Raw genomic sequence first — 18717 nt, forward strand, 5'->3', positions numbered from 1 at the left:
TTTTGTGACCCTTCTGCCAAGTGTCATGCCCTACGACCCACACCTCGCACTTAGTGACCCTTCTGCATGCCAAGTGCCTTACCCAAGGACCCACTCCCCAACTACCAACATTACCACATGTTCTCAGCTCCCAATTCCCACTCGGATATCATGATGTTGACACTGACAGCACACAGGCGGTGGAGAGCGATGACTGTCAGTCCAGACATTCCCGGTTTTTCCAGTATTCTTGAACTTGCCACGTGTTCGCAATTTCAAATTTCCCGCTCCCACATTCAAGTCGCGCCAAAGTTTGACCTAATTAAAATCAGGTGACAACTCAACCAATGGGGAATCCCTAATTAACGCGTGATTGACAGGCCGACGCTGCAGTGTATACAAAACATAGATGGCAGCACAGTACGTGATGATTCATCACAGACCTGCTGGATAAAAACACTCAAAATGTCTGGATTTCAGCCCTAATTTCACGAATGTGATGGCGTGGCAACTAAACAAGGGTCTTGCGACCCGTTGGTGTCTCCAAATACTGTGTGTCCTAGCCCTGATCAGTTTTGGGGGGAGTCAGAAAAGTGTCGCTCCAAGTCCGGAATCCCCGAGCCAGGCAAAATGCAGTGGAAGGTATGTGTATACATTGTAGGCCTATCATTACGGCTACGTGTACAGTTGTAATTATGTGCATGATGTCATGCATGTTTATTGACATTTTGTGTAGGCTCTGGTTCCTGGTGTGTGTGTTCGTTCTGTTTGAGGGTAGGCCTATATAGGCCTATTAGAAGATTTCCAAGATTTCTTGCATCTCTTTTACTTCTTTACTTTCGTGAACTGCTTTATCATGTTTACTCGCCACTGATGGACCTTTTCGAAGAAGTTTGTTTGGGCGCTGACCATGCAGTCGTGCGTTTCACCTGGAACAAAAGATTCTCCCGACCGTGAACATGGTTTATAAGTTATGGCATGATAGACTGTTCGCAAAAATAAATTTCAGCCATAGAGGCCCTCACACCAGGCGGAGGAAGTCTCTGCTGGCCCAAACAAACCTAAATATAGGCACAACGAACAAAAGATCATGAGGTGTGCGACTATGCGGTCTTGACTCTTGGCTGATACATGTCTATTATACTCCCTCTAATAACGACACTGGTTTTGGTCTGAAACCGGTCATTTCAAATTCAGTTGATCTCTGCAATCAAGACACCCCTTCATCATAATGACAACATTGATCAGTCTGGAAGGTGGCCTTAATAGAGAGTTTCAGCTCTTTCAGATTTCAATTAAAAAAATCAGTTTTATAAAAATTCCTGGCCCTTCACAGTCCTTCGAATGAGACTTAAAACCGAGCTTCCTTGTATCTGGTGTCTATAGATGCTAGTGCAGGGTTAAAGACCCCACCAAGTGAGAAACAATAGTAGCTTGCGTGGACTCCCTCTCCTTGGCCGAAGGCCATTGGGGCATAATAGTCAATGATGACTGCTCCCAGTAAATGGAAGAAGATTACATACAATGTAAAAAGATAATTGTGTGAGGAATCATCCCATAAAAAATAACTAATTTACAAAATGTTTAAAGTATAATTATGTGTAGCTGCCTTTCGCCAGTGCTGGTCACAGAACCACTGAGGCCTTCTTCTGAACTATACTACAATCATGTACTGAGCCTGAACTAACACATAACGCGAATAGTATAGCCAATTGTAATGCTAATCATTTGTAGGTGTGTGGGGTGTGTGTCCCAGTCGAGTCGCCCGATTGGACTATATTGATCCAAAGCTTTCCTGATATCACATGTAGGCCTATGTAGAAGCCAATGCTGCGGGTTATCGAAGGTACTTTTATGAATTCCATTGTCCAGTACTGATGTACTTGTACTTTATATATATATCTCTGATGTGACATCACTGGTACAGTAGCGAAAGAGGAAGCAGGAAAACCCAAAAAATCGGGAAAAAGATTAATACAGCGAAGCGCGGACTATGCCATGAATGCCAAATTTCAGAAAACTTGCTTGTATAATAACTACACTGTGCTTATGACTTATGTTTATTTCTGTTTGCCTGAGCCTCACGATCCCTTATAGGCCCCCTGGCCGTAGTTTCATTGCTTAAGTAGAGATGGCGATGGTGTCGCTCAAGAGAATGTACGAACTGATGGGCGGTTTGAGGCCAGTTTGGGATAGAGGAAGTGCAGCTGCCGGTTTGCAACCAGGATCTGAAGGGTTAATAACATGTGTTACAATTACATAAAATGGATTTGTTTTAATTGACTGTTGGTTTGATAACCATGGCATATAGAAAATGGCCGCAAGACTATGGGCTTTAAAATCATGAAATCTAATTGCTGGTGAATACTGTTTACAAAACAGTATTGAATGACACCAAAACATGTTTTCCTATCTATTTTCCAGATTTCTGATGCTGGTTAGTACCTTGGATGGCCAGTTGGCGTCGCTCGACATTGAAAAGAAGGGGAGTCTTCAATGGACGACAGAGACTGGCACCACACCGCTTCTGTCGTCTAGCATCAGCAAATTAGAGGTAAGCGCAGTTAGCCCAGGTTCATAAACATAAGTGCTCAATAGCCCCCTCCCCCTCCCCCCCCCCCCTGACAAACACATCCCACTGACAACACATGTAAAATAATATCATTTTACGTGTGTGGTCAGTCAAGTGTGTCTCTTTACTTCTAGATCGTAATGTCCTACTCCTAGTTGACGCTCTCCGCGTCAGTGTAGGTTTCCTCCTTCTCTTCATTACAACCGCCCAATATTGTTTATAGGGCTATACTATAGATTAATGCACTTGATTGGGAACAACGTTTACGAAGACGTCGCGTCACGTCACAGTAATGTAAAAATGCATGGTGTCGTGACGACGACCAACACTACGTTATGTAAACGTTGTTCCCAATCAAGTGCATGGATCTATAGTCAATGTTGAAACTCCATATTTGAAGAAAGAAATATTTGTGTTGAAATCGATTCTCTTTCACGTTTAGATCGTAAAAAATGGCCGCCCTTTCCGTCTGATCCCTTCCCTTGATGGCGGCTTGTATCAATTCGATGGCGATAATGTTGAGCCGTTGCCGTTCACGGCGGACACGCTGCTGACGTCATCGAGCAAGTTGACGGAAGAATCCGTGATTGTCGGAGGCCGAGAGTCGATGACTTACGGCGTGGATATCAAAACTGGAGAGGTATGCAAATAAGTTCTGTGCAGACCTGTAGAGGTTATAGCAGCTATAGGCCTAATCATAACATATTTTGAGTTGGCCCAATATCTTCTTAATCTTCTTCAGTGTTTCTGCATTTGAAAATAATGTTATCTCCAGGGTGTATACCCCTTCTTCAAGACGAGATGAGCGTTGTTTAAATGCCATATTAGTTCGGTTGAAAGTTCGATGAAAATGCAATCGCCTCGCCAATCTACTGGGGAACATGACAATTTCAAAACGTAGATGTGCTCAGAAACTTGGCCTTGACCTTCATGTAACCTTGACCTCTCTGATTTCAGGTGCGCTATCTCTGCCAGTCATCGGGATGCAACCAGTATACGGACGGCGCACACAAGATGTCCGATGACATCATCATGATTAAGCGGAATACGCAGACTGTCCGTGCCGTCGAGATGAGGTCCGGATACGAAAAGTAGGTACCAGTCGCCCTCCATCCCCATTGGGTCGATACTCCGAATAAGATGATGTCTTGGTGACAAAAAGCAAACTTTGTACGACTATTACAATGCCTTTGCCACGCCTCAGTTATTCGGTATCAAAGCATTTGATGTATCGTCAAGTCATACGTGAGGCTCTGAATGGAACCCTAATGTTGGCCCCATTGTCCTCACATTAATCAGGTTGACTCTACAGGGTGGGCCCAGAATTATTTTCCCCAGGTCACATGATTTGGAAACAGAGTATTGTACATTGTACATGTGAGCTGTACAATAACCTGTTTCCTAATCATTGGACACATAGAAAATAATTCTGGGCCACCCTGTAGCTAACTGATCTGCACTGGACTTCTAAAGGGAAATTGGAACGTTCATTTTCACTGCCCGAGAAAATATAAATAGTTTAGCCCAAACACTGGTTGGGCGAAATCCCCTATAGAAATTTTTTTGAAGTTTCAGTGTTGGTCAACACCAGTTCACATTCATTGGAGGTGAGGAAGATATAACTATCTTCTCCTGTCCCACACAGGATGCGGCACCAATTCCATTTTATTTTGGCTTTGTGAACATCATGATTTACAGTACTTATGTGAAACACTGATTGATTGTCAAATTTCAGGTGGAACTTTAGTGTTGGTCAGCATGAACTCACATTCCTCGAAGGGGAGGAAGACGCGACTATCTCTTCCTGTCCCACGGAGGATGGGGGCGCCAACTCTCTTGACGCCAAGCTGAAGGTGTTTGTGCCAAATGGAATGGTGGTCGCTGTGGATGAAAAAGACCCTACTAACATTCTGTGGAAATACCAGGTATTGTCAATCAGGGCTTTCGAATTCTTATTACACACTGGAGAAATGATTCCCCAGATTGCTGAGAAGCAGGCAGGCCTTCCAGTTTGCAGAGATGGCATGTCCAGGGAAAGGAAAAACGTTTTCAATAAAGTTTGAAGAACTGTGTTGTTGGAGTCTTTAACGAAATATTATGTCGTCTGGTATTAAAAATGAATTTCTTTAAGCATGATTCCTAAAATAAGCAGAAGAGAAGAGAAAATGTCAAATTCAGTGCACTATGTCAGTGTACATGAATGCATGCAAAACATTTTATATTTTGTACAAACCATGGTTACTGAAATGTGAAAATCCTCTTGGGCCTCCAAATCAGATTGAAGAAAAAACAAACTTTGGAGAAATCAGCCCAAGTTTTCACCCAGCAGCCCAAATGGACACTGACAGTTGCTTGAAGCCAACTACATGAACTGTATACCAGTTTTATCATACTGAAGCTCTGAATTTACTTAAAGTTTACAATTCCAGTTTGGTGTTCCAATTGCAAAAGCTTGGACACTCCGTCATGGCGTCTTGGAAGAAGTCAGTCTCTTCGATTACAAAAACGTACCCGCATTAGCGCCGAGTCCCAGCGAAGCGAAACAGGAGAATAGCGCTGCGCCGAAACCGATGCTGTACCTCGGCTTCCATCACAGCCAGATGTACGTGCAGCCGTCGATGACCTTGACCGACGACATCGCTATTGCGATCGATAAAATGACGAAGTCTCCGGGAACGGATGTTCTCACCATGCCAAAGGTTCGATGGAAGCCTTACATTGCCACAGGTAGGGATGAAATGTTTGTTTACTAAAGAGTCGACCCTAATGAAAGGGCCAGCCTCCTTTGGCTTATGGGACACTCGTTTACCTCCATACCCGCATCTCTGGTGTCAGGCAGTTTTTACCCTGTTTTCAACTAGCTAGGGGCTAACCAACCGGCTTCATCGGGAGGTTACCGGCGAGCCTGGAACTTTTAACCTTCCGTTCATGAGGCAGAAGCCTTAATCACCAGGCCATCGCAACCCTACAACGAGGTCATGTTATGACATATTTTTGAGAGAAGGAGTGCTACTAAAAACACTTCACTGGCGGTGAAAAAATTGATGATCAAAAATATGTAAACTTTTTGCGATGTGAATAATGTCTGCAATTTGATTTTTTCGACATTTCACGTACATTGCCCATATCACACATTCCAAGGGGCCTCTCCTTGACTCTGCTAGAAATAAGCCAATGTACACCGACCCTGGAACGGTCTGCAATGATAACTGGAAGTGCTTTTTCATAACACGCTCATCAGCATATTAGTATTACTGATTTTCAGCGAGTTCTCGCACTCCGATCATACATTCCATGGTACCCCTCCTCGACTATGATGGTCGGAAACCAGTCCACACCTACCCAGGGACGCCCCCTATGGAGAAAGATGAACACGGCGTCATCATTGCCAAGAACGATTTTGATTATCCGTATGGTAAGTTACAATACTTTTGATTTTACCCAGTAGGCCTGAGCTCCTCGACAAAGCTTCAACTAAGTATCCAAAAGTTGTGTAGACAGGCGAGGTCGCAGCGTGCCACCCCTCTCTGAACCGGACCACCCTTGCGACTGAAGATGCACCCTCTTCTTTTTCTTCACTCTGCACTTGGAGGCGATTTTCTCCAGAAAGTGTTCCTCCTCCAAGGTGGGATGAGCGTTTTTGTCTTCCACTATGGTTAGGCACCAATTGGGTTTATTGGCCTAGTGACGCCGACTTCAGCCAGAGACAATACCTGATTTCAGATGTTTCAAAAATATTTCTTTTGCTACAGATAACGGATTTTACATCTTCGGCCACGACAACCCAATCAGCCTGCCTGACGCCACGGACGAGCCGGAAACTATATATCAGTACATCACGGTCATCAACGGATCTCTCTGGCACTGGTGGTGAGCGTCATTCCCTTTGTGACCAGTACAGTAAATCGTGAATTTCTATGAGCATTTCAATATCGTGAATGCGCTGTTAAACGCAAACTTAAAAGTGCCAAAGTTTCATCTGTTCTGTGTTAAAGGGGTACACTGATTTGTAATTTACTGGTTGGCCAAGATAATGGAAATGCTGTTAGACACCATGCCGTAATTCAGTAATTATGTAACCAACTTCGCTGTTATCTATAATTGTATATGCATAACGAAAATGTTGAAATTTATATTCAGTGCCTATTTGCACAATTGGAAACTTTCGAAATTTAGAATACAAATTCGAATTTGTTTACGAACGACGCAAGACTTTAAAGGTAATTTCACTTGATCAATGCAGGATTCACTTGAATACAAGTTTTTTCTGCCCTTCTTATGACTTCCGGTATATTTTGGAGTAAAACCTGAAGACAATTTGGTGCAATAAAACTTCATGATTTCAGGAAAGAGGTAATTGTAATCAGCCTCACCACTTCCGTATTCCTCCACATCTTTATAAACCGCTACCTCCACCGCGGCATGCAGGCGGGAAGCTACGACGACTCGGGGAAAAGTTCCGATAGCGGCGTGGGCGTATCGCAAAGAAACAGCATCGAGTTTGAAAACGAGGCCCAACTGACCAGGAAAGCTCAATCTAGTCCAGATCTTAGCCATTCGGTGGAATTTAGTTCGAGGTATAAACTTCTTCTGCATTTGGAATTTTTGAGATGCACCCTGTACAGTCATTCGGTTCTTGCTAACAATGTAATGTGGACTGTCCTAGAGAGTTCCACCTCAGAGCTTTGTAGTTGATTTATGGTACTGTTGTCCGTTGATCAGTCCCCTGCTTCTTCTTCATGGAACAACTATAATTTTACCGAAAAAATGCCTATCCTCGACGTGTTCACCCTTTACTTTTGGAATAACCTTTTTATCGACTCGCCCTGTATAAGTCATCTCCTTGTAAAATGGTGGCCTGTTAGACAAAAACGAACATTTCTGTCAAGATGTCACAACTTGTTTGTACGTGTGCTCATGTAACGGATAAGAATAGGGTGGGTACATATCATCTAGAATTCATGAAGACAACATGTGTACCTCTGCTGGAAAAACCAGTCCCATGTTGAACTGTCCCGGTAAACAGAAAAAAAAGTCAAGTCGGTCAAAAAATGCTGGTACCGGTATTCTCAATTTTGACAACTGGTACTATTCAGTGTGTGTTTCTTCGCCTTTCAGATATCACAACGACTTTGAACACCTCAAGTGCCTTGGAAAGGGTGGTTTCGGTGTCGTGTTTGAGGCAAGAAACAAGATTGACGAGTGTAGCTATGCCGTCAAACGCATCTGCGTAAAAAATAGGTGAACATTTGACATTTTCTCTTTCTCATGAAAATACTATCTTTCACGCAAGTCACAATGCCTACTAAAGTACCTTGCGAATGAGCGATTTTTGTTGGTGCAAACTCCAAAAATAATCAATGTGATGAAGGGAACAAGAACGGTATCAGCTTGGCTTTGATTCTACTGCAGGTCTCAGCGATCACAGATTTTGTTACACCTACCGGCGTTGCCCCTGCGATGATTTTGTAATGAGCAACTCTGTTGTTCCCTGCTCGTCTAAAAAGGGGGTGTTGGGGGGTGAAACACGGGCACTGAAATCACGTTTTTTTTCCAGTGAGGAGGCAAAAGAAAAAGTGATGCGCGAGGCGCGTGCCCTTGCCAAACTGGACCACGTGGGCATCGTACGATATTACCAGGTGTGGATAGAAACGCCCCCGTCTGGCTGGCAGGAACAACGAGACTGTGATTTAGTATCGTGTGGCGAAGTGTTGAGGTTGGTATCGAAGTCCTGGGCTGGGCTTGTTCAAAATCACGTTAGCTTTAACGGCGCCGTTAAGTCTTAACATGAAATTCTAATGGGTCTAACTGAAAGAGATAACGTCCATAAGGACACTTAACGTTACCGTTACAGGTAACGCGACTTTTGCGCTTTTGAACAACCGGGCCCTGTCTGTTTGCGCTAACATGTGCTAACTTTAACTTTTCCCTCCAGACATCAAAAGCGGGATGATTTTCAGATATGAATAGTACAACAGATATTTTTGATAACTTTTACATCTATATCATTAGGAGCGAATAATTTTCTCTGTCGCTGATGTCTGGTTTTGGTGCAGTAGGCCCAAGATGGACCGTAGGGCAATCAAGATAGTAAAAATGGGTAATTTTAGTATGAGAATGTCAACAGAGTTAAAACTACATATGATATGATGAATTGAATTGTGGCTTTCTCTCGTTTCAGCACAACTGCAGCTGGCTCGCCGACGTCCATAACTGCATTCACGACTCGGAACACCGAACGGCTCAGCCCTGTGAGAGAAGTCCATGAGAATAACAGGAAAAATAAACAACTCAGTCCTTCGCAGCTCAATCCGTTAAGACTTGATGACTCTTTAGCTGATTCCTTTACTAACAGTGATATAAACCAGAGTCTTGGATTTAGTCCGCATTTCAGAAAAGACTTGGAAAAAGACGAGAGCGGTTCGTTTAGTTTAGGTGTTGGGACGCCTGCGCGTTTGGAACCTTTGTTCCCCGATGAGGACTCGGGTGGCGTCGTGTTCAAAAATTCGGACAGCGAGGATAATTCCGGTGTTAAAAAAGTGCCATTTGAAACGTATCGCGACTCGAGCGTGAGCGATATCTCATTCGAGAATACAAACAGTTCGTTTAATATTGTTTTTGAGGATTCAGGGTGTGCGGATAAAAGTGGGAATGCCAATGACGACATACTGATGCCGGAAGATTTGTCGATTAGCGGGACAAGTTCCTTGAATGACGTCGTCGTGCAGGGGTACAGGTCGCCCACTGATTGGTCGAGTTCGGTGTCTAAAAACACGCCCTTGTTGGGCAAATCAAAAAGTGATGCATGCATTCTTAAGTCCACACCAGAAAACATTCCAGGTTTGAAACAGTCGAAAATAGCTGAGGGGTCCACTCTCGGTAATGTCTGCTCAGTCAACGAAAAATTGCCCAAAATTTACTTGTACATTCAAATGCAGTTGTGCCGATGTGACACGTTAAAGGAATGGTTGAACGCCAATACGTTGCGTAGGAATACGATAGAGTTGCTGGACTTCTTTCATCAGATTGTGAACGCGGTCGATTATGTTCACGATTCTGGTCTGATGCACCGCGATCTTAAGGTGAGTCGTCCATGCTTGTGCAGAGTTTGAAGTGGAGTTTATCTGTTCTATACGAAATAAAAATGCCATCTTTTTGCAAGTTGGGGCAGTTCCAAAGACAGCATTTTCACTTTAAGAAGTCTTTCAGTTTTTTGCTCAAGGGTCACATTTCTCACGACTTGAGGAAACGAAATGACTCTAACTCTTTCAGCAAAAATTTTAAAACTGCTCTCTTCTGAGAACATTTTGAGTGCAAGCGCTATTGAACATGTGATGGTGGAAATTACCCATAGGTGACACCCCATGGCAAGACTAGTCGCAAATTGCTCTTAGCTTGGTAGGTTTTTTAAATGGACTGATTGTTCATTTCACTGTTGTCTGCCTCTTCTTCCATTATCTCCGGAGTCCTGGTGTCATTTAGGCTCGTCTTCTGTGCGACATGCAACTGGTTTTGCGCCGGATGGTCACATTTGGGGATCAATAGCATAGCTGTTAGAGTGCCGAGCTCACAATCAGGAGGTCGTGGGTTCGATTCTCAGAAGGATCGCCGCCATTTGTCTTTGTGTCCTTGAGCAAGGCCCTACTTGCATCGATCCACCCAGGAGGAAATGGGTACCTAGCTGGCAGAGACGGCAAACTATGAATGTTAGTCCTAAGCGCTCTATAGCTGCAGCTCGGACCTGTAATACTCCCAGAGAAGCGAGCTTGAATTAGGAACTTACAGGCCAATAGCTAGGAGTAATGATGTAAAGCGCTTTGAGCGACTGAAACCAGTTGGATTTAGCGCTATATAAGTCTCACAATTATCATTTATTGCATGAAAGCGAATTTCATTCATTCATTCTTTCAGCCATCGAACATCTTTTTCTCCATGGAAGGGGTAATCAAGATAGGCGACTTTGGCCTCGTGACCACCTCAGCCGAGAGGACAGAGGTAGCGCAGTTTGAGGGGGATTACCGTTACCAAGATCGCCACACGGACCAGGTTGGGACGCAACTCTATATGAGTCCAGAACAGGCAAGTTTAGAATAGTTCTTCGTACAGCGAAACCTCCCTGAGCGGACACCTTTCTATTAATGACAACCTCTCTATTAAGGACACTAGGTTTGGTCCCACATTGGCTGTTTCCATTCAATTTGACCTCTCTAATCAGGACACCTCTCTATTAAGGACAGCACTTGTCAGTGTCGAAGGTGTCCTTGATAGAGAGGTTCTGCTGTATTTTCTTCCCGCATTTGCTCACTGGCAGTGGCAGAGGCAGCCGTCACTCCAACTTCCATAAATACCCGTCATTTTTTTGCGTGAGTGATGGATTTTCACAGCGGACAGTTAACACTTGTGAACCTATTTACATGTACGGTAAGTTGGCCATGACCTATGTGCCATGTAATATAAATTGCTAATTTTTTCACCACATGCTCATTACTCGGAGTTATTATTGCGATTGGGAATTATCCGTGACTCTGAAAAGGAAAAAACTGACTAATTTTTAAAAACATGTCTCAAAATGATTTCGTTTTATTATGATCTAGCAAAGATGGTTACATTATAATAATGATGATAATATTGAATTCTCATATAGCATTTTTCCAGGTTTACTTGCTTGCACTATAATAATGATGATAATATTGAATTCTCATATAGCATTTTTCCAGGTTTCCCTGCCGGAAGTGCTTTTAGGGTGCCATATTATGACCCAGGTCTCCACAGAAATCAATCAGGGATTTCAAGGAGCAACCAGAAGGCGTTCACTTGAACTTGACCAGGTGGGAACTAAGCAGTGACCTTCCTTGTTTTATAATGTTCAGTGATTGATAGGACTACGTATTAATACCTAATATTTATTATTATTATCATAAAATAATGACTTCTAAGCGCTTTAATACATGTTAAAATATGCATACATTCAATAAGCCTAGTGAAAACTTCATTTAAATAACATATAAAAGCACCTTGTTATATGAATACCTTAAGATTTCCCAAAAAATTTCTATTTTGAGCAGAGAGCTCTTATAGTGTATATTATGCAGATATTAACAGTATAATCAATTCCATGTCAACAAATCTGTTGATTAATTATGCCGAAGAGTACAATAAGGTGTGCAATATCTTTTTGGCCATGAGGACATCATTCAAGAGGTATGAAATTTGGCTGGTGACTGTAAGTGTGATTTAAGTGCTCGCTAAAAAATAAGAGATTTTTGTGGCTGAATATTTTTGCGAGCATGACCTACGAGAAAATATATTATGCAGGCCACATTTTTCTGTTCTACAGCATTATGTAGTTCATGTAGAGGTAGTGGCCAAGGCTTCCCGTTCGTTGTCAACCCCTGGGTTCATTTGGTTGCCGCAGTACTGTAGTATTTCTTTTTTTTTGTGCCATAGAACGCATGATGATACAATCAAAAATGTAAAAATAAACAATACGATCACTAGAATGGCGATAAGCAATGGGCTATGGATATCATCCTTCCTGACTTCGCATGTAACCACGGTAGATGACTGCATCGTTGTGTTTGTTTTCCCGTCTGAATTGGGCATTTGAGTTGTTTTTCCCCAATCTGAAAACAAGGGGAAAGGAGACAGTACAGTAGAACCTCCCTTAGCGGACACCTCTCTAATAAGGACACCCTCTCTATTAAGGACACTAGTTTTGGTTCCAAATTGGTTGTTTCCCTTCAATTTGACCTCTCTAATCAGGACACCTCCCTATTAAGGATGGCACTTGTCCGTTTCAGGGGATGTCTTTGATAGAGGGGTCCTACTGTAATCACAATTCATCACAGTCTGCGGACGAGGTTCATTGTGGAGGTTGATTGGTCCTCTGTGAGGGGTAATTACCTTGGTTATTGTTTGCCTTTGGGAAATTTTAAAAATCTACTCACATCTACAGTTCTCATAACCATTGCAGCTCTCCCTCGATTGTAAGCACACGACATCGCATGACACACAGCTGTCTGTTCCAGTATCCCTGTAGGCTGTTCCATTTGGACAATCAGATACCGTTGCGGCCGCTACAGAACCTGTTGCAAATAAGTTACAAATGAGTAAGATGCTTAACCTCTTGAATCCCAAAACTTGAAAATCCCGGAATCCCAGGGCGGTCACGTGGTTGCGAAATTTGGTCTGACTTTCACCATGTATAGCACCCGCATATAACCGCCAAAGTCCTACCCAGGCATGCTCTAACTGACCCTACTGTACATCAAACACGCTAAAACAAGCAATAAACTAGCGTCCCAGCTGAAGGGAATAAGAATATCACTGAGACCGACCTGTCGGTCGTTGGGAAAAGCGTTATTTCAAAATGACCAACGCAATTTTCTGCCACTCCCAAATATTTTTAAGTATGTGTGTCGAGCCTGAAAATTCCATCTGAGTTTTGGTTTATTCCAGAGTCTTGAACTAGACCATCCCCTTGGTCATGTAACAACCGAAAATCGTGGGACGATACCCTAGTTATAACAACAACAAGTCTGGATATGCGAATGTGGTGTTTATTTCTCAATGTTGCACTGTCTACTATGAATTACACATTGTATGCTGTGTGCTTCAAGAGCATACATTTTGTACAGAGCCCAGTCGTGCACTGTCTACTATGAATTACACATTGTATGCTGTGTGCTTCAAGAGCATACATTTTGTACAGAGCCCAGTCGTGCACTGTCTACTATGAATTACACATTGTATGGGGTGTGCTTCAAGAGCATACACTATGTACAAAGCACGACAGTCATGCTGACTCTCAACTTAGTTCCTTAAATTACAAAGATGTGGGCCTACTACCTACGAAATAAAAAACAGGGGGTTTAATAATATTAAGCTTGGACCATTGGGGGAGACATAGCCAGGTTCATCACTGGCAAGTCATAAAAATATGTCGGCTTACCTGTTAAAAATATGAAGAAAATTGCTTGAATTATATCCATGATATATGTTGAGTGTAGAAATTCTGCACGATTGGGAAGGAGTTTACTATCCCCGATCACACCCCAAAAACAGGTCATCGGTTGACTCATGAAGCACCGCTGTTCAATGGATTTATAGTTGAATGCGCAAACTACGTCATTTCCGATCGGGGATTGTGTAAATTTTAACCCACGATTGTTAGTGTATTTCTTCGAAGTGTAGTGTATGTCTTGGGCTATGATTGGGACTGACAGCATGAGATAGGGTTTATTGATGATCTTGTTCTTGTGACCTACATACTTACTTAACTTCAGATAATTTTTTATTGATCTGGTCATAGCCATTGAACCATCAAACATTTCATAGGTATTTTTGTCAAGCCATCATAATAAAGCATAGAATTAATTCACATGAATAATGATGAGTAGTACGGCCCCTAATACATTGTGTGCACCTCCGCCAATTGACGTTCCTGGAACACATTTTACGGATGCCAAGCAATGAGCCAGCTAGATTGTATGCACTATACCAACCGATGCACGGCAGGAGACGCCCTGGCTGCCAGCGAATGCCTTATCTGACGTATATCAAATCTCTCATAGGACCGCTGGAACCAAAACAAATTGAGGAATTGGCCCAGGATAGGGTTGGTTGGAGGAAGCTTGTGGCCGCCTGCTGCGCAGTCGATCGATGATGATGATGAGTACGGCCAGGGACACAGCCAAAATAACACTTAGATCGCTATTAAGATATATGTACTGCCACCATTCACTCCATAAGCTTTGAGAGATAAATCAAGTTCGAAAGTGGGCAGTAGTATTCCAATACCTCTTTATCATGTGACGACTTCTTGATTAGTGGCGAAATTCGTGAAAATATTGTGCACGCGAACTTCTTCTATTCTACAGTGTACTGTTCTCTCAACTTTGTTTAACCCATTCTGTTTTTCTCAGATTTTCAGCCAAACAGCTTATTTGTTGCCAATCCTGATTTCTGAAATAGCATTAGAAGACCCCTTCTTGCCGTTTTCAGTTTTTAACCCTTTCTGTTTTACATCTTTTCAGATTTTGAGCACAACAGCTCAGTTTATTGCCAGTCCTGAATTAGTATAACACTATGACGTTCGAACTGTACACTGGATTCCAATTTCATTGAGATTGTTCACAATTTCACCTTTGTCCACCATGGCTTCTTCTGGGCACCAGCAGTCCTGAATTAACTTGCATGAAAAGATGTTTTCAGTTGTTTAACCCTTTATGTATTACTGTATTTTCCAGATTTCCAGCCAAACCTACAGCCAGAAGGTCGACATCTACTCGCTTGGTCTGATCTTCCTGGAGCTGTTCTACCCGTTCAGCACCCAGATGGAGAGAATCATGGTCTTATCCGACGCGAAAAAACTTAAGTTCCCAGAACGATTCCAGAGGGAGCTGCCTGAAGAAGTGAGTAGCCGGTAGCAAACAGAAGTGCTGGCAACATCACCGTGGAAACGCGCGTTGCAGGAATGCAGTGCTATACAGATAGGTGGAAAATTCCAGTGGCCGCACTCTTTGTATTGTTATATAGGGTGACAAGTGTACCTTTTAATGTCGCCAGTGTTTAGCCAGTACAAAAATGTGCCCAAGTGGTAATGATGACTCTGCTTAACAATGAATATACCATGGATTCTTCTTCTGGACATGTATAGCACTGTAATTATGTACAAATAGCACTGTGTTCATAAACTCTGTGAATATGTGCAAGTTACAGCAAGCAACCCCCTGCTAATTTGGAGGAGTGATCTCATAAATAAATAAATAAATATAGAATTTGTAAAGCGCCTTTCCAGGTCACCCTGCTCAAAGCGCTACCTCCTCATTTTTTTGAAGTGAAGATTGAACAAGTGTGTTTTAAGAAGGGATTTGAATTGGGTGAAGGTCTCAGCAGATGTAATTGCTTTGGGGAGTCGATTCCAGAGATAAGGGGCAGCCACTTAGAAACTGCGATCTCCGTACTTTGATTTTTAGCGAGGTACAAGGAGACACTTTGAACAGGATGACCTTGAATTCAACTGTTTCTCATTGTACATAATTCCTTACCGATCCACGTTAGTAAATCCCAAAATAGAATTAGCAACCAAATTTCACACATTCTTTGTCATTGTTTCAGTGCAAGTTCGTGGAACTACTTCTGTCAAAGGAACCAGACAAACGTCCGAGTGCTAAGGAGATCCTTTGTCATAAGATGTTGGTCGACTTCCAACCCACTCCAAAACTACAGCGCTCTCGAACCCGGACAATTTCATCGTCAAGTGGAAGTGGGTCGGACATATCAGATGACAGGAATAAAAAATAAACAATGTGATAGAAGTCTTTTTGGCTGATTATCAGTCTTATTTAGGGATTTGAAATCTGTAAAATGAGTTTTCTGTCTATTTACCCTGTGGAATCAGCTGCAATCTCTTTGAGCATCTCGGCCCTCTGTATGTCGTGGCCAACCACCTCTCCGGGCAAATCCGGCCTTAAACTGAAGACCAACAAACGAGGTTATCGTCTGGACCATATATCCAACTGGCAGCTTCCTCACTGTTGAGAGGTTATTCCAGGGCTGAGTTGTTCAAAACCACGTTAGCTTTAACGGAGAAGTTAAGGCTTAACGTGAACATTTCAGTGAGTTTAACTGAAGGCCGGGTCTATTTGGCAAGCCGCTCGCCGAACAGGCATCTTTTTTTGTCCTGTTTGGAGAGCTGCTTGCCAAACAGCACTAAAAAGCCACCCTGTTCGGCCAGCCGGGCTTGCCAAACAGGTAAAAAATCTACCCTGTTTGGCGAGCTGGAGACTTTACTTTAATATTAATGAGTTCGACTCTCCATTCAGGACAAGAAAAAGTCGCTGTTTGGTAAGCCGGGCTTGCCAAGTAGTCACTTCCTTAACTGAAAGAGATAACGTCCTTGAGGATACTTAACGTAACCGTTAGGGATAACGTGACTTTTGTGCTTTTGAACAACCGGGTCCAGGACACCCAAAGAGCTATTTTAGGATTCAAAACCGAGGTTGGATCTCTGGTTTCAGCATTCGAGCTGTTACATTAGTGCGTACCTGGGAGAAATTGAAGCTAATATTTCAATTTAGCAGCTCAAAAGCGTGGGCATAGTTGCAACATTGGTTTAAATGCCTGATCAAGTCTCCTTGGCAAAGCCTCGCCAGAGTGATGAAGCTGTCAGTTGTATCAACGGTCCATAAGTGGACTTTGTTTACAATTCGAAGCTGGGTTTGCTCGGAGAGGAGGATGGGCATGACTAGGAGAGGTTGTAGATACTCGGAGAGGTTGCAGCTGTTTCTAAAGGGTGATTTTGACTGACACGTTTGTTGCATTTTGACTGTCAAGACGTGATTATTTTATTATTTTGTAGGTGAAGGGACTTCATAGCGAGAACCAGAACAACTTGAACTCAAAATGATGTTGATGAGTTTTTTGCTGGTGATTTGTTAATATGAAGACTGATAAAACTTGTGTCTGTAAAAATTTGAAAGTTTAAATCCGGAGTAATGCACAAGCGGGACATTTTTGAAGTCGTATTCCAAACTGTGACCCACTTTCACGGCTTGGGAACAAGTCTATGTAATTTCCCATTAGCCGGTTAATCAGCATCCTGAGGAAACAGGGGGTTAATGTTTGCTCCGCCGACCCTGCAGTGTTCCAAATGTGGATTTTTTTTGTCAATTTTGACTTCAAATAAAAACTATGTGGACCGCTCTTGACGCCATCTTGAGTTTAAGTCATTCATTGTTCTCGTGAAGACCCTTAACGAGCCTACTATGATATCTTGGTAATGAGGATCAAGCTACTTCCATATTTCCAGTCAGATCGAGGTGGGCTGCAATTGAAACTATTCATGGTCTCCTGTCCTTTATGACAGTGGCCAATTTATATTCAGTTGTAATTTCACTGCATTGTCATCAGTTTTTGCAAATGACATGGAATAATAGCAGGCATAGTGAAATCTTATCACTGATAGAGCTATTTTAGTTGAAAAAATTGTACTCTAAAATGTATTTCAAGGTGAAACTGTAAATAACGTTTATTTTCTATGAATTCTTACCTTGTAAGTAAATGTTAATGCTTGGGTGTCTTTACTTCATGTATGTGAGTGCATTGAGATGAATTGGTTCTATCAGGGATATGACAGTACCCAGAGCAAAAAAAATGGACAAAAACCTTCATGTGAAAATGCTGTCCTAGGAAATGCCGGAACTTGCAAAGTATGCCTCTCAAATGGTTATGGATTACATGTAGGTTGATTTGCAAAATTAAGAGGCCTGCAAAACTTTTCCGGGTTATATTAACTTAGTAACCAAACTCTTAGAGAAAACACCCAGCAGTATATTTGTTGGTGATGTAGAGTGGCAGTCCAAGTTTGTGAACTTGCGGGGAGTTGTGTGAGGAACAGAAATGTTGGGATCAGTTTGACCAAATTCTTAGGGTTCCACAAATATTTTAAAGATACTATTGCTATGTTGAAGGAATCAAGGCAACGCTGGCGGTCTTGGTTGTCTCTCTGCTCAGTCTGTTTCGTTTAATACTAGAGGGGTTGAGAGCAGCGACTTATCAAGGATCCTTACCGAATACGAATATGGATAAAATTTCGTAAAACGAGGACAATTTTTTTGTACATTTCTATCCTGATACGTATAAGGTTGATAAGTCCGTGATCAAAACCTCCCTACTGTCTCCCAGTGAGGGGCTATATGTTGTCCTTCCTCAGTTTGAGTTGTACAATCACAATAAACATAATTATAATCAATGATTTATGGTCGGATGAAAACTACATGTTTTGTGTTTCTTTTCCAACAGTTTTTAGCTCAGCTGACGAAAGTCAGCAGAGCTTGTGAAATTACTTTGTATGAAAACTTCATTCTTCGTGACATCATTTCTGACTCAATTTGCTAAGTGGGCTTGACCTCAAAAGCTTTTGGGGCCAAGCCAAGCTTACGTAACCATGAGTAAGGGCGCATGACAAGGCGAACAAAGTCCAAGAGATATATGGTATTATTTATTCATATTACTCAACTCCTGTGTCACGTTTCAATTCTTTGACCAATACCAGGTCCAGTTTCGTTACATTATAATCATATAAGGACCATCATGTTATTTAATAGTGAATTCTCTTCAACGAAATTAACAGAACTAAGAGACCTTTACTCGACAATCAGGAG

General features: G+C 42.4%; 1 protein-coding gene and 1 long non-coding RNA gene across 2 annotated transcripts; one reads left to right on the plus strand and one right to left on the minus strand.

Moving 5' to 3' along the window:
• Positions 1 to 398: 398 nt before the first annotated feature.
• LOC135489025 (eukaryotic translation initiation factor 2-alpha kinase 3-like) lies at positions 399 to 18339 on the plus strand. Its single transcript, XM_064774094.1, has 15 exons — positions 399 to 621; positions 2404 to 2533; positions 2994 to 3191; positions 3509 to 3642; positions 4287 to 4476; positions 4981 to 5278; positions 5817 to 5966; positions 6304 to 6421; positions 6898 to 7128; positions 7670 to 7792; positions 8109 to 8267; positions 8733 to 9633; positions 10463 to 10630; positions 14800 to 14964; positions 15671 to 18339. Exons 1-15 carry the CDS (start codon positions 479 to 481, stop codon positions 15854 to 15856), a joined length of 3294 nt encoding a protein of 1097 aa, XP_064630164.1. The 5' UTR covers positions 399 to 478; the 3' UTR covers positions 15857 to 18339.
• On the minus strand, positions 11116 to 13721 carry LOC135489026 (uncharacterized). The gene is made up of 3 exons (XR_010447088.1): positions 13503 to 13721; positions 12499 to 12636; positions 11116 to 12174 (listed from the first exon to the last, which is right to left on the minus strand). It is a non-coding gene; the product is annotated as an uncharacterized LOC135489026 (long non-coding RNA).
• Positions 18340 to 18717: the final 378 nt, after the last annotated feature.

The sequence above is a fragment of the Lineus longissimus genome, chromosome 6, assembly GCF_910592395.1.
Source record: "Lineus longissimus chromosome 6, tnLinLong1.2, whole genome shotgun sequence".
In the NCBI taxonomy this organism is placed as follows: Eukaryota; Metazoa; Nemertea; class Pilidiophora; order Heteronemertea; family Lineidae; genus Lineus; species Lineus longissimus.

What these genes read in the sequence shown, in the direction of transcription:
- LOC135489025 (XM_064774094.1), top strand. Translation starts at nt 479, where the DNA reads ATGGCGTGGCAACTAAACAAGGGTCTTGCGACCCGTTGGTGTCTCCAA. An exon ending in CAGGCAAAATGCAGTGGAAG is followed by an intron (nt 622 to 2,403) that starts GTATGTGTATAC and finishes TCTATTTTCCAG; the next exon opens with ATTTCTGATGCTGGTTAGTA. An exon ending in GGATCTCTCTGGCACTGGTG is followed by an intron (nt 6,422 to 6,897) that starts GTGAGCGTCATT and finishes TCATGATTTCAG; the next exon opens with GAAAGAGGTAATTGTAATCA.